At 36.0% G+C, this 15906-nt stretch overlaps 1 protein-coding gene across 1 annotated transcript in view; it reads right to left on the bottom strand.

The window, feature by feature from the left end:
- Positions 1–15584, bottom strand: part of MIER3 (mesoderm induction early response 1, family member 3) — a 23945-nt gene extending 8361 nt beyond the window's left edge. The window contains exons 1-6 of the mRNA XM_008569242.1: positions 15444–15584; positions 6481–6615; positions 4844–4964; positions 3876–3961; positions 3608–3680; positions 1348–1499 (exon numbers count right to left, since the gene is read on the bottom strand). Of these exons, the coding sequence (XP_008567464.1) occupies positions 1348–1499; positions 3608–3680; positions 3876–3961; positions 4844–4964; positions 6481–6615; positions 15444–15542 (666 nt within the window). The 5' untranslated portion in view covers positions 15543–15584. The remainder of the gene's footprint in view (positions 1–1347; positions 1500–3607; positions 3681–3875; positions 3962–4843; positions 4965–6480; positions 6616–15443) is intronic.
- Positions 15585–15906: the final 322 nt, after the last annotated feature.

The raw sequence follows: 15906 nt of genomic DNA, 5'->3' as shown, positions 1-15906 counted from the left end.
GTGTAATTTAATAATGACTTTAAAACTAGAAAACCACCCCATAAATTTATACAATTATGATTTGTCAATCAATAATAATATTAATAACTTTGTTGAACGCTAGAAAACATAAAAGAAGCAACTGAAAAATCAAAGTTTCAAATAGCTTAAGATAAAATTTAAAAAATAATTGGTATTTCTCTATATCAACATTATACAATTATAAATATAACAGAGGTCCTATTTACAATAGCATTAAATATACACACACAAACACACACAAAGGATATTGGGAAATTATATTAGTAAGATGAATGTGATGTTCCAAAAAACAAAAACATATGAATGATTAAAAAAGTCAAGTAAATGGAGAGTCAGATGATGTTCTTGGAGTGGGAAGTTTAATGTTTTAAAGGTATGAATTCTTCCAAAGTTAATTTATAAACAACAAAAAATATCAATGCAAAAATCTAATAGGATTTCTTTTTGACAGCTGACTAAACTATGTTGAAGTTCAGCTAGTATGACATCTCTATGTTACTTGGGAATTCAAGTTTGAGTCTACCTATTTCTGGGTACACAAGTCAGGATCACTTAGGTTGGGGATACAAAGTGAAAAAGGCATACAAGAAGGGCAAAATGATGTAAAAGGGGCAAAACTAGGAGCATTCAAACAACCCTTAATAAGCAATAGTCCCAGCCCCCATCCCACATGTGATCAGAAGAGCTACATCTACATGTACGTAAGTACTTAGCAAATGCTCTTAAATCAAATCTGTACCCTCTTAATAGATATTACCTCTTAATCACTTCCTCAATAAAGTTCAAGAGTAATTCAAAGAATACCTTTACCGTGAAAGTCCAACCATAGAGAATGTCTGAAATAAGTGATGTTACAAGTATAGAATGGAATACATCGTCATCAAGAATGAGGTATTAAAAAATTCCCAACAGCAATTGAAGACTAAGTGATTAAAAGGATATAAAATGGCATTTAAAGTAGTATGTGTATAGGAAAAAACCCAAAAGAAAAGACATGAAACTATATAGGGTAGTTACCTCTATGTCTCAAGATTATATATATTTTTTAAACCAGTATTTTGCAAATTTAAAAAAATCTATCAGGAAGGGAGATATACAATTTACACATAAGAAATATTTGAATTAAATGTAAGAAATCAGGAAGATACTTGAAGGTGGCTACTGTTTTGACAGAAGTTGAAGTATACCTGTTCATTGTCCCTTGTGTGAGTTCCTGCAGAAATTTTATCCATTATTTTTTCATTCATAAGAAATATTTGAATTAAATGTAAGAAATCAGGAAGATACTTGAAGGTGGCTACTGTTTCGACAGAAGTTGAAGTATACCTGTTCATTGTCCCTTGTGTGAGTTCCTGCAGAAATTTTATCCATTATTTTTTCATATCCAGTTCTTAATGAGGTCTCAACAAGATATTCCTTAACTTTGCTCTCCAAAACTACATCAGGACGCCAAAGTAACTGGTCTTCATTTTCATACACTGATAAAGAAAATCCCATTAACACATTAAAAATAGTGAACACATTCAAAGAGATACACCAACTTTTCTTTCTCTTCCTTGGTAGGCTATACACTAGGACAAGTAACTAACCTTAAGGACACCAATAATTTGACTGTCTGGCAAGTAGAGTCTTTCACTAGTTCAAAAACTTTAACTTTTATTAACGGCCAAGGGTTTTCAGGGCCCAGAGAAAGCAGTTTCTTTAGTGGCTGAATTTACTGACCAATCAGAAGGCTTTCAATGTCTACTGAGGTCTAACATAAAACCCCATATCGGTATCTTATACTCTTCTAACAAAGGGGTAGAAATAACCTGCAAAAAAAATTCTCTAATAACCTCATTGGAATTTTCTTTTGAATTCCCTAAATGGCTCTATGAAGTCTCTAGATGTTAAAAATTGTGAACAAACAAACAAAAACAAATAAAACCCAAAATATCTGGTAATAATGACATACCTAAGAGAGGCATGTTTTCCTTTACAGATTTCCTCCCAAAAAGAATTTTTACTTAAAGGAGAAAGTAGATTATTTGAACCTCCCTAGGGAGATTATTGGAATGAAGGGAAAACAGTAAGAGAAGTAAACTTTCCACTACCTCTTAGAGAGACTGATATATTAATGAACGAAATGACTCTAAAATAAGGTTTATATTTTATTAATGCACTCTACCACCTTACTCAAAGCTTCTACTTTACACAGTGAGTAATACAGATGGTCCAAGTATTTATCCTAGTGCTTCAAGTATGATCCATTCTTCAAGGGTCTAGTAAATACTAAATATAGCTAATAAGAATAATTTATTGAGAGCTCACTATGTACCACAGACTTTTATGTTCAGAGATATATGAGGGAGGCATTATCATTCCCAGCTAGCCGGAAACTTAAAAATAAAGTGTGCCTATGATGCAATAAAACCAACTTTTGAGGAAGTTTCTGGATCCAGTTGCTTTATTCTTTGGTCACTACTGAAATAGGTAAAATAGTTTGGGTTTATTCTCTCAAAAGATACAAAGGGTATACCTTCCCTTCTGAATCTGCAGAACTGAGAGAATATTGCCTGCATATGTCTGACCTAAGAACCTATAGCTGCTGTGCATGTACTTAGCTCCAAGGGTGTGTGTGGCATTTGGGCAGATGGGTGAAGAGGCTGGCACATCTGAAGACCATCAGCTATTATTTGCTTCCCCTGGGACAACTGTCTTCCATCGCTTCAAAAGCAGTTTAGGAAAATGGTGTTGCTAGTGGCTGCCAAGGCTAACGACCCCAGGGTAGCCAGTCCTCCCCTCCTTTAAATGGGAGATGACCTGGCATGGAGGAAAGGAAGAAAGAAGTTGTTGAGAAATGTTGTGTCAGCTGTGCTCCTTCTGTCCTTGTGACTCCACAGGGATGAATCAACTCATTAGGGAAAAGGCCAAAGGCCAATGGAAATATCCCAAATCTACCTAGTTCCTGAGTTCAGCTAGGAAGGTGTACATGTATTTTTATCTCCTACTACCTTATCCCCTCTAGAGTTCAGAACCAATTACAGTTGGAATCTATCAAAAAATGTGAGGAAAAACTGATTACACATAAATAGTGTATTTTTATCTCCTACTACCTTATCCCCTCTAGAGTTCAGAACCAATTACAGTTGGAATCTACCAAAAAATGTGAGGAAAAACTGATTACACATAAATAGTGGCATACGGTAAAAGCAATAGAATCGTTACATTCCACCTCTTGCTCTTTCAGGACTGGAGCAGGAGAATTTCTTCTAGTTTCTTTTTTCCTCAAGAGTTTTCCTTCCAGAGGATTATATCCTTAACATTCTCATTATCTCAGGTGATGAAATTCTATTAAAGCAGGTATTGGCCAAGATGCTGCACCTTAGGAGGCTCTCCACTATTTTAACAGACACTGAGCACAATGGCTAAGAAGCTCTTGTGTGTAAGGGGAAGGTCAGGCCTAAATATCCTGACTCTGGAAGTTTCCCTGACCCCAAATCTATCTTTGTGTTGCCAAGATTGGTATATAATCAGATATTTAAATAAACATATTAAGTAGTAACTTGACCTACCAAACATTATCAAAATCAAATGCTTTCCTTACCTTTCTCATTACCATCATACTCTCCAAGATAAGGGGGAATCTCTGCCTGATATTGTAAACCAATCATTATTTCCTACAGGGAAATGTAGAAGTGAAAACAACTTATTAAAAATAAATACTGAAAAAAAAGTCCCAACTCAATCAGTTTCTACAACTCAAAAGAAACTTTATCTTGCAACAACAAAATTATCATAAATCACTTCAGAAATTTTTTAAAAGCCACTTTAGTACAAGTAGTCTACTAGGTTTTGATGGTGACACAACTGACCTTCCTCAAATCTTCAGGTGAGTTACCACTGTCTGTTTCAACATCTTCAACCTCTGATTCCTTATCACCATCACATGTAGTATTTGCTTAAAAGAAGAAAATTAGAAAGGTTTTTACTGCCTATTTTGGCAGCATCTGGGAAAATGCCTGTTATATATTTTATAAAAACGTGTTGAATAAATGAGATTAGCATAAATATACTAAACCTCCTACACTATTCTTACAACTGCCATTAGTCAAAATGAGACACTGAAGACTCTAATAAAATGTACACATTTTAATTATCACAGTGTACTGTTAAATAGTTTAGGAAGTAAAAAGAAACCACTATGGTCATCTTTAGCACTGGAGTTCTGATTACACTAATCCAGAAGGAGATACAAAGACCAGCACATTAAGTCCATTAAAATTGTTTCTGCACACACACGTGAATTGTATTTGAACTTAATTCTTCCACCATAAAAATACCTCAAAAATATAAGTGAGATTGCACATAAGAAATTATTTCAGTCCAAAACCTTTTTAATATTACTGATAAACATTAAGGGACAACACCAAGAACTAAAGAAAAAACAAAAAGAATTAAATGAATCACTTAAAATAAAAATGCTTTTTGAAACTAACAATGTTTCAAAATTAGGAGACCAACGGCCTTTTAACAGAAACCCAAAAATGTCTATAAAATTTCATGGCTGATCTAAGACTGTTACCATAGCAACAGATGAGTCTTGGGAAAGAAAACAGCTTCACAAAACTAAATGAATGTTTCAATGTTTAAACAGCATATTAGTTCAACTCTATCCCAATAAAAAGGTTATAATCTTGATCAGATATAATTTTATCTCAACTATGTAAAACACTTAAAATATTCTGACATAAACTTCTGAACACAATAAAATGTACTCAAGCTATACTCACTGTACTCAAGTATTAATGGTACTATTAATCAGTATAATTGGGTTTCTTACATCGTAAAGGCCTTGGGAAGAAATCAGAAGTTTCATGGGAAGTCACAGATGGTGTCAGATCATCCGCAGAAGACTGAGTTTCCTCATCATCACCCGACAACAGGTCTTTTGCTATTTCCTCCTGGAAGAACAGGAAGGCAGTGCTAGAGTTAGAAATGAAATGATTATCTTTCATCAATTAAGAAAATGTCCTTTTGTAACACATGACACAATTAAGAACTAGTTGAAACACCCCTGGTTTTGAGAGAAGTAAATGTGAAGTTCTCCTATAATTTACTTCATATACATAAATATTTCATAACATTTAATATTTAATTATATATAATATTTAATAATATACTACTAAACAACAATAAGTGCATTTTTTATATACTTATAACAACAATCACCTAATTTGTGGGTGTGCAGAGAGTTTATCTGAAGCTGCAGGCTAATTTTTAGTGAATTTACAACAAAAATAATCTGACTTCTAAGTGGTTAACAATTATACTCACTATTTACAAATAAAATAAACAAACAAAAAAAAAATTGCCTCCAAAGTCCACTCTTCCAACAATTTTTTTTTTTTTTTTCCTTTCTGTCTTTTTTCGTGTCCGGCAACGGATCGCAACCCTCGGTGTCGCGCCCGCACCTCGCTCAGCCAGTGAGCGGGAACTGGTCTGTATGTGGGATCTGAACCCTCGGCGGGAGCGCCACCGCGCTCCCAAGCGGCGCACTGCAGCAGTGCGCCACCGGGCCGGCCCCTTCCAACAATTTTTAAAGTGCAAAGTCTGACTAATGAACAGTTCTGACTAGTGACATAATTTTAAAAGAAGCAAGTTTGAGTTAATTTTTATATAAGTATATAGTCATCCTTGTGCTTGGTAAACTCAATAAATATTTGCTGAATGACTAAGCTCATTAGGGTCTGTGGTACATGAATATCACATTTGAATGAAAAGTGGGAAGAACATAACTCACAGGAAGAGGTTCCAAGATGTGGATTCCTCTCCCTGTCTGAGATCTGAAAGGCCAGAAAAGCTTCCCAGGGATCTGTTAGCAAAGACCGTGGTTGTGTGAAATTTTCCTCAGCAGCTACTAAGCTTCCCCACTACCAGCCTATGTTAGAAATGTATCACCGTGGCCTTGGCTGCTATGGCTGCTGTCACTCCCAGAGCCAAGAAAAGAGACCTTCTCTCCAACCACTCCAGGCCTAAGCCAGCTTGGTTTGAAGGCTTCTGGGGGATTTATTAATCAATGCATTTATTAATCAATGCATTCATGTGTTTACATGATCAAAAGAGGTTAAGGCAAAAATCTAAGTTTAGATACAATGTGTCTATACAGAAAAGATGAAAAAATTATGAGAAGATACTCAGGCGGCAAAAATCTAAGTTTAGATACAATGTGTCTATACAGAAAAGATGAAAAAATTATGAGAAGATACTCAGGCATGCAAAGTATTATGAAGCTACTACTATTCTTAAAATAGTGTGATCAAAGCCAAAGTTTAAATCAGTCACCAAAATAATAAGAGCAATGAGTCAACAAGAAGTTTACATTTCAGAATTGTAAAATGCTTACAATGAAGGGAAACACTAACAAAAACAGTCAATGGTAATGGATCCTGAATTTTTCTTCTAAATGCTGGTACTTACTTTGTCTAGTGTCATATCTGGTAGTTCATCTGCAAGTTCACTTGGAGAGCTATTTGCACTGGAACTGGCAACTGCTGGAATTGTAGGTTCATAGCCATAGAACGCCAGTAAATCTTCTAGAGGCATGTTTCCTTCCTATTCAAACCAGGGCACAAATATGAACTCGGTAGATGTCATAATACTGAACTGCAAGAAAACTGTGATGCTCTTAAGCTCATAAAACACATTATCAAAACAGCAGTACCAGTCAAAGCCAAGTTTTAGTTTTTCCTTTTGTATCAAAAGACAGGACTATATACCTAGAGCTATAATTAATGCACTGTATTAACAAAAGCATAACACCACCTTAGGTTTTATTTTCCAGCATTATTTTACTTTTTAAAAAAATCCACAAATATTTGCTTTAGTGCAGACCTTATTTTAGCTTTCATATTAGTATAGAGATTTGTCTTGAAAACATTTCCAATTAATCAATCGATAATGTCATGTAATTTACAGCTTGTTTCCCTGCCATTAAGTTGGCCATTTGGTTTATTCTTCATGTTAAGTAGAAGATACCTGATAGGAAATTAACATTTACTGAACATTTACTACAACTAGCAATATTTATATATTAACACTCAAAGCACAATTATCCTTTTATATTCTTATTACTATACCTGAAATTTTATACCAGTTTTTTTTAATAGCCATCTGATGAAGACTGTATTATTGTTACCATCTTACAGGTAAGGAAACTGAGGCTTAGTTCTTGGTTGGAATCCCAGTCCCCCAAGTTCTTATTCACTGCACTGCTTTGATTAAATTTCGTGCTCTGGCTCCAGTGTTGCAGTGTTATGAATTCCTATGCCAAGCCACATAGTGACACCCAGTCACTGTTCCCCCCAACCCCAACTAACCTATCTGTAAGTAAGTGCTACAATTCCTTTTAAAATATATTTTAACTACTAAAGTATATAGAACTATTTATAATCATTCATATAACTTCAAAACAATATACTATTCATGAACTAGTTGATTTGTTAAATATTTTTAAGATGTTTGTGTCCATCGATTAAGAGATTTATTTATTTATTTTTTTTTAAAGATGACCGGTAAGGGGATCTCAACCCTTGGCTTGGTGTTGTCAACACCACGCTCAGCTAGTGAGCAAACCGGCCATCCCTATATGGGATCCGAACCCGTGGCCTTGGTGTTATCAGCACCACACTCTCCCGAGTGAGCCACGGGCCAGCCCAAGAGATTTATTTTTAAAGCTTGTTTATTGGTTTAGTTTTCCTCTTAAGACAAAATACGTAACTAATGAAACAAACAGCACGAAAATGCTAAAGCAGAGTGTGCAAAATGTATCCACCACTGACCACAATGTGAACTGAGAAGAGCCAGTGTTGGTCCTAGAGAACCAGCTGGCCATCCACAAGGACCCACAAGGCACACAGGCTCTGAGGTTTCCCCAAAATCTCACCTTCACCTTTGCAAGTATGGAACTTACACATTTCACTGTGCCTAACTGAAACAGATCGTGCTAAATAAACTTAGAATAAGGTATATGATGATTTATAAAAAATTTATAATTTATAAAAAATTATAAATTTGCAGTAGGAGACATACACCTTTTTAATGACCATAATAATCATGTCACTCATGAAATCCTTTCAACTTGGGACTAAAATCAATAAAAAATTGCTTTGGGAGCATGGAGTCAGGACAAATTAAGTTGGATGGTCAGGACAGACAGACAGAAGTTCACCCACACCATGGTGAACCTCCATTAATCATTCTTCTCCCAAACAAAAGAATCCCTCGAAGGTGACCAGAATCAGGTTTAGAGTCTTTCCAAAGCCCTATTCTTGCTCCTTGCACAGATCATGTAGCCCATTTCCTTTGGCTCATATTGGTTATAACATAAAAGGTGACTGGGTTACAGCCTTTGCCCAACACCTGCCAGTAATATTTCTCCAAAACCTCACAGTTTCAGACCCCCTCCTTCAGCTGGGGAGATGGCAATTTTCACTTACTATGCACTATAGTCCACCCTCCCATCATTTCCTGGGTTCTAGGTACTTTGCTGAGGTCTACTGGCTACGGATATACAAATGAAATTTACAGAAAAATCACTCCTCTCAAGGAATTCAGTCTTAGTAAGATAAACTAAGTTAACAATTATAATGTGATGGGGGCAGTACTCAATTCTGGAATTAGTGCTATGAACTTGTGAGTACAAAGTAGGGAAGAACTATGCCCTCGGAATAACGGTATGGGGTAGGGAGGTACACAGAGGGCAAAGATTGAGCTAAGTCTTGAAAGACAAAGAGGCTTTTGACAGATGAGGGCTGTGACCCAGGGGTGCATGGACCATCACCACTAACACTGACTGAGCACTGACGGTGCACCAGGAGGCCACTGTGCCAGGTGCTGGTGTGAAACACAGGCCTTTCCCTTCTACAGCTTACAGTTGGGAGGAGCAGAAGGGGAGAGGGTACTGGCAATAACTGTCAATTATGAGGAGTGCAAAGGAAACAATTAGGGCCCTGAGATACAGAGTAACATTGGGAGTCTACTTCCACAGGGTAGCAAGGAAAGAAAGTCAATGATCTTCAGCTGAGACCCAAAGTCTGAGAAGTGGCCAGTCCCATGAACATCCCAGTCAAAAGAAATGACACACTTGAAGACTTTAGGTGGTTTCCCACTAAGCCAAGTGGCCAAAGCTCAGTGAGCAGAATGAAGAGTGGCTCAAGAAGATAATGGAAAAAGAGGCAGGGATAGATCTCAAAGGGCCTCACAGCCAGGGAAAGGAATGCAGACTTTATTCTCAGGGCAATGAGAAACCACTGGAGAATTATAAAAAGGAGAACTATAAAAGTGGGTGTTGCGGGTGGAAAGATACAAGAGAAGCAGGGAGACCACTTAAGGAGCCTCATGCTGGGTCAGGGTAGTGATACAGACATGGAGAAGTGAATAGAAGAGATATATTGTGCAGTGGAATCAAACGGGTTACTGGATGTAGAAGTGAAAAGGAGAGGGAAGGACAACTCCCCAGATTTCTATTTGAACAACTGCTTAGATGGTAATAACTTTTACTGTGATAGAAAAGACTAAAGGTAGGAAAGGCTTTTGAAGGAAAAAAAATTAAGAGTTCTGTAGAGGACACCAGTTACATTTGAAAGGACTGTGAAACATCCAAGTAGAAAAGTCAAGTTGGCCAGGAGCGTGCAGCTCAGAGAATCAGGCTGGGCTAAAGATATAAATCTGGCATTCATTAGCATCTAGATGATATTTAAAGCCACAGGAGTTGATGAGCTCACCCACAGAGAAGGTAGGGAGAAAAGAGAGAGATCTATGCTTTATTAGAAAAACTTTCACACATATTACCCTACAGGCAATGGGGTATATATCTAAAAAATCTTAAACATGATTTGCATTTCGGAAACAACGTTCTAGAGGAAGTAGAAAAATGAGAGCCTGAACTGAGGAAGAGAATTATTTGAGCAAAATTTAGGGAAAAGAGTGTTTCTTACTTACCTGACAGAGGGAATGAAAGTAACATAGGAGTCTAAATGGACTGCTGGATTTCTGGCCTGAGAAGTTAGACAGCTATAGCACCGTCACGAGACAGAAACACAAAACAAGCTCTGTGGTGGGATGGTAATTAATAATGAGCTGAAGGTGAAAGCTGAAGCAGTGGGTTTGGTGAGATCACCCAGAAAAGGCATATGAGAAGACAAAAGCTAAAACCCTGGAGAACACCATCATTTAAAATGTGGGCAAAGAAGGGAAAGCCCATAAATAAGACCAAGGGGGACACTGTAGAGAAGCAGAACTAGGAGAAGGAAGGATTATATAAGTTAAGGAAGTGTAGAGAAACCAGGGATAGTCACTTGTCACTTGGGTCAACTACTAAAGAGAAATCAAACAAGATAAAGACAGACAAGAATTCTTTGTATTTGGCAATCAGAAATTATTGGTGACCATACAGTGGGGTGGAAAATGCCAAACTAAGGACTGTGAGGGGAGAAAAGGCATATACATCCGTGAAAGCTGTCTACAAAAGAATGACTGAGGGCAACACAGGGTCAAAAGAGAATTTCTTCCAAATATGAGAAATGTGTGAGTAGGATGCTATGTTAAATTTTTTTTTAAAAAAGAATTAACTAGGGCAGGGGGGAGGGAATCTAGGGGTTAGCCTGGGATATGGGAGCTACTTTTGGGACAGGAGGGAAAGAAGGAAGTATGACCGCTACTTCTGGGACAGGAGGGAATGAATATAAAGGCAAAGTTTGTATCTGTGGAAGAAATAGGAGGCTCCAGCTAGACACTCATGAAAACCCCTACTTTCTCCATAAAGACATGAGCATGTTCATTTGTTGAGGGAGAAGGTGGCCATCTTAGTGGATACCTCATTAATAAGTTCAAGACATGACACTGGTGGCTGGTGGGTTGGTGCTGAAACACAAAGTATCTGTACTAAATTTTTCAAGCAAACCTGGAAAAGGTGAATCCAGTCTCTGAAGCACTTCACAAACGAGCTTTCTATTAGAGACTATTAATAAAGCACTCATTCCTTTGAAGCTTAGGAACAATTTTTTCAAGATTGAATTAGTAAATCTCAAAGTCTCTAAGGATCTGTGGTGGGTAGATTAGAAGTTTGATCCACCACCTTATTCCAGGTATAAGGATTTTTCTCTTCTGTCTTTCTCTTGGGTATTTTGTTGAACCTATTTAAATTTTAAGGCACAAAGTTGAGTCTAGTACCCTTTATAAATAAACTGTTTTGTAAGCTGAATGCTTTTTATATAAGGAAGAGTACAAGATTTAGGAGCAGAGAATCCACTAATTGCTAACCCTTACCTTGGGCAAATCACCTACCCCCTCTCACTTCCACTTCCTCATCTGTAACAGTAAAATACCGTCATTTCCTTGATCCTATGATGCACACCTCCACACATTAGAAATCAGGATCCATCCCATAACCAATGAAGAAATTTCACATAGTAATGTTCATCCCCACCCACAGCTATGCTATTTCTAAATCAGTGGTATATCTTATAGTCAACAAGGCCTGTGAGCCAAGGAAATAAAGCCAATACTCATCTGACACACCTGATAGCACTGCTGGATGGGTGAAATGAGATTGTCTAAGTGAGGTGCAGATAAATTTTAGTAACTAAAATAACACCGGTCTGATACTTTAAAGTATGGGTTGCAAAACAACATACATATAATTTTTTTAAATGCTTAAAAAAAAAAAGGAAGGACCTGTACTAAAGTCTAAGTGGTAGAAAAGGTGATTTTTTACTTTCTCATGTATTTACGCTTTTCTAAATTTTTGGAATCTTCTCACAATGAACATCAGGTGGGAAATCTGTATATTAAAAAATGGAATGATAGTAACTTATTAAAAAGTTCTACCTCTAAATCTGGGACTGTTAAAAGTTCTCAGAAAGTAATATGAATAAATTAAAATATATAAAGACATGATATAAACCTTATTTTAGAATGTTTAATAACTAAAATCTAGTCACTTAATCTACACTGTATACTCACCAAAGAGCTACTATAAAAAAACTGACTTTGTACTCATTTTCCGTAACATATGATGTACTAAAAATCTGTAAGCATGAAAACACACACTATATTTACAGTCAGCAAACATCCAAGTTTATTTACTATGAGCATAAAAGTTTACTTATAATTTTTGAAAATGAACATTAACATCAAGTCCCTAGGACTATTAACATGTACTAATACCTAAGTCGCTATTCCAATAATAAAAGATTAATAGAACACATTACTTTAAATTACATGAAAATATTCAAAACATAACTTAAAATTTCTTCTAGAGATTTAATGACCCTTAATTTTTATATTTATAACTCTATGTACTGTGTCTTTTATTCATTTTCATGCTTCATTAACATCGATAAAGAATAGCGACTACATCTACACAGTTACGCTTTACTACAGATAAGAGCCACAGATCAGAGGAAGGGGTCAGTCACTCTTAGAAGTAGCTCCTCTTGTCCATCGCTCAATGAGAGAAGGCTTAGCCTTCTGGTTGGAGACAAAACTCTTGGGTCTTCTGTAGAATTTGTTTAAAGATCACCCATATTTTTCTGTCCCAATTCCAAGAGTGTGATAAAATGCTAAGAAGCAAAACTGTCCAAGTACAGAGAAGAAATATTTAAGGGTCTATCATTTTTCTGGATCTACAAACTCAGTGATAGATATTACAAAGCAAAGATTTAATTACCAGAGTTTACTAAACAAAATGAAAATCATAGGAATAGGGACTAGGTATTTCTGTGAATAGCTAATTTAGTAACTCTTTGCTCTTGACCATTTTTTTTTTAATCTTTTTTCCTTTTAACTCACTAAACTCAGCTATCATAACAATCTCTGGGAGGAAAAAACCTACAAATCTGAAAAATAAAATATTACCAGCCCATAAAAATCTCTTCCAGATTACCCACACTCAAGTGGTAACGAAGTTAACACAGCAAACAAAATCTAGTTCTTACTATTTTACTAACAAATGACTATTTATATGGATAAAATGCAATCTGACACATTTTTATCAAACGTTTTCTCATATAATTTTGTAACTAGACTGCTGTTGTGTAACAAAACACTTTATCAAGGAAGGTGCTATGAGAACACCTGGTACTTTCGTCCCACGCCCACAGAACACACCCACAACAGAGTTCTGACTTAAAACTACAGAAGAGAAGTATGGTCTACTCTAAGACGCCTTCCCTGAACTTCCACACCAGGCTAAGCATCTTTTACTAAATATATATACCCTTTCTCCCATAGCTCTTACTGTCTACCTCTTCCATATTTCTTAGTACTGTCGTCCCTCAATATCTGTGGGGGACTGGGTTCCATGACTTCCAGCGGATATCAAAAACCACAGATGCTCAAGTCCCTGATATAAAACGGTATAATATTTGCATGTGAGTGTAACCTATGCACATCTTCCTGTATACTCTACATCATCTGTATATTACTTACAATACCTAACACAATGTATGGCCCTAGACCTAACACAATGTAAATGCTATGTAAATAGTTGTTATACTGTATGTGTTAGGGAATAGTGACAAAAAAAAAAAAAGTCGTATATGTTCAGAGCAGATGCAATTTTTTTTCCCGAATATTTTTGATCTATGGTTGGTTGAATCCATGGATGCAGAACCTATGGATATGGAGGGCCAACTGTATATCATACTAAAAATCTTTGCTGCCATTTGTCACCTTGCATTAACTAGACTATAAACTCCTAGAGTTCAGAGATATTGTCAAATTGCTCATTTTTGCAATCCCAGGACCTAACACAATCCTTGGCTTTGTGATAATGTTAGTTGGATTGTAATTCTCAATTATTCTAGGCTACTCACTCATAAGAGGTAGGAAGGAACTGCTTGAATAAAGCCAAGGCAGAGCTCAAGACTCTTGGGCATCTTTTCTCAGCAACAGGCAACATTTTATCATCACCCCTGAAATGAGCAACAGGCAAAAGACTTTCCTTCTTCTGTCACTTGAGTATTTAATAACAATTTTAGTTTTATATTCCCAGATCTGTTTAGCTTTCATAGGAGATGTTTATTTTAAGTGAATAAGTCTAACTGCAACTGTGTTGAATTAATTGGTCAAATGAATGAACATGTTTAGAAAATTTCAGGTCTATTGGAGCAAGCCTGGGGTCTAGGCCCTGAAGAATCTGCCTTCTGTTTCCCTGTGTATTAATATGAAGGAAAAAATACAGTAATACCCACCCCTGTCTCTCAAAGATAGTAAGCAGAGAAGATTATATAAAAATGTGCTTTGCCTTCTGCAACAAAAAGAGGAATGAGAATTCAGAGGATTAGTATTATTCAATATTATTCCTGAAAGCTTTTGTTATTATAGGCTGATTTGAAATCTTCAAATAAGGTTAATGTACAGAGCATAATCCTATAGTTTTTCAAGGTGACCCCTATGGAGGCGTCTCTCTATAGTCCTGGTATACATGCATGTTTAAAACACAGTTCATTTAACTTTATATTGACTTTGGGTTTAAAAAGTTATAAATTGGGCCGGCCCCATGGCTCACTCAGGAGAGTGCGGCGCTGGTAGCACCAAGGCCGCGGGTTCGGATCCTATATAGGGATGGCCAGTGCGCTCACTGGCTGAGCGTGGTGCAGACAACACCATGCCTAGGGTTGCGATCCCCTTACTGGTCAGGAAAAAAAAAAAAAAAAGTTATAAACTATACTCACTCCTGCCAACTCTTTAAAAGATGACTCAGGGGAAGGGGATGGGATATAACTAACTTACATTTAAAAAATAGTAAAACTTTTTTCAATTTTCTCACAGTATTCTACCAAATTATAAGTTATTTGAAGAAAAAGACTTCTCCTTGTATCTACTACAGTACTTAGTTAAACTCAAGTTCGACTCTCAGCAGAATAGTGTGCTATGGAAAGAGGGCTGGGCTAGGATTAAGAACTGAGTTTAGTGTTTCAGTTTAGATTCAGTTCTCTATACCTCAATATTCTCATGTATAAGATAACTAGATGTACCTACTTCACTGTGCTAGTATGAGCTTAAAAATTAAGTTAACAAATATATAATAATTTTGAAAAATTAAATGAAAATGTACTTATTAGGCTATTCTCCAAAATAATGAGAAAACTGGTAACATTCAGTAAAGGTTAGGTCAAAAAAAAAAAAGATACTGATTCTATTTTTATTTCAGGTAGACTGTGAAATAATTTATATTTTGAAAAATTAAATGAAAATGTACTTATTAGGCTATTCTCCAAAATAATGAGAAAACTGATGACATTCAGTAAAGGTTAGGTCAAAAAAAAAAAAAGATACTGATACTATTTTTATTTCAGGTAGACTGTGAAATAATTTATAATAGAATTTCAAAGTCTTTACTACCAGTTTGTATTAAAATACTAGAGTAAATCCTTTACCTTTTCTAAGTCTTCAATTTCAGAACTGAAGTTTTTACCCTCATCCATCATTTCCTCTTCTTCAAGAGTTCTTTCATCATCATAGTCATGGACCAACATCTCAGCAGTGGGGTCAAAATCATGATCCTCAGAAGACAAAGACCCAACTGAAATGAAACAAACTGAATCACTTTATACATTCACAAGGCTATTTACAAAAGAAAATAAAAATTGTGTTCTTCTGCCAGTCCCTTTTAATGTTTATATGTGGGTTTTGTTAAGACTTTACTATACACTTTACAGGTTATAAAGTATGACCATACTGTTCTGAAAATATATCTAAATAAGCAAAAGAACAAGGCAGAGTGATTTACAAACACTTTTTACAAAGGGTGCAGTCCATGAGAAAATAACTTATAACAGCAACAAAGTGATTTAAATGGCGTGGTCTTAAATAAACGAATAGAAAAGCAGCCAAACTTGC

This window comes from Galeopterus variegatus, unplaced genomic scaffold (genome assembly GCF_000696425.1).
Source record: "Galeopterus variegatus unplaced genomic scaffold, G_variegatus-3.0.2 Scaffold483, whole genome shotgun sequence".
NCBI classification, from domain to species: Eukaryota; Metazoa; Chordata; class Mammalia; order Dermoptera; family Cynocephalidae; genus Galeopterus; species Galeopterus variegatus.
The sequence above is the reverse complement of the archived record's forward strand: the minus strand, read 5'-3'. Positions and strand labels throughout refer to the sequence as shown.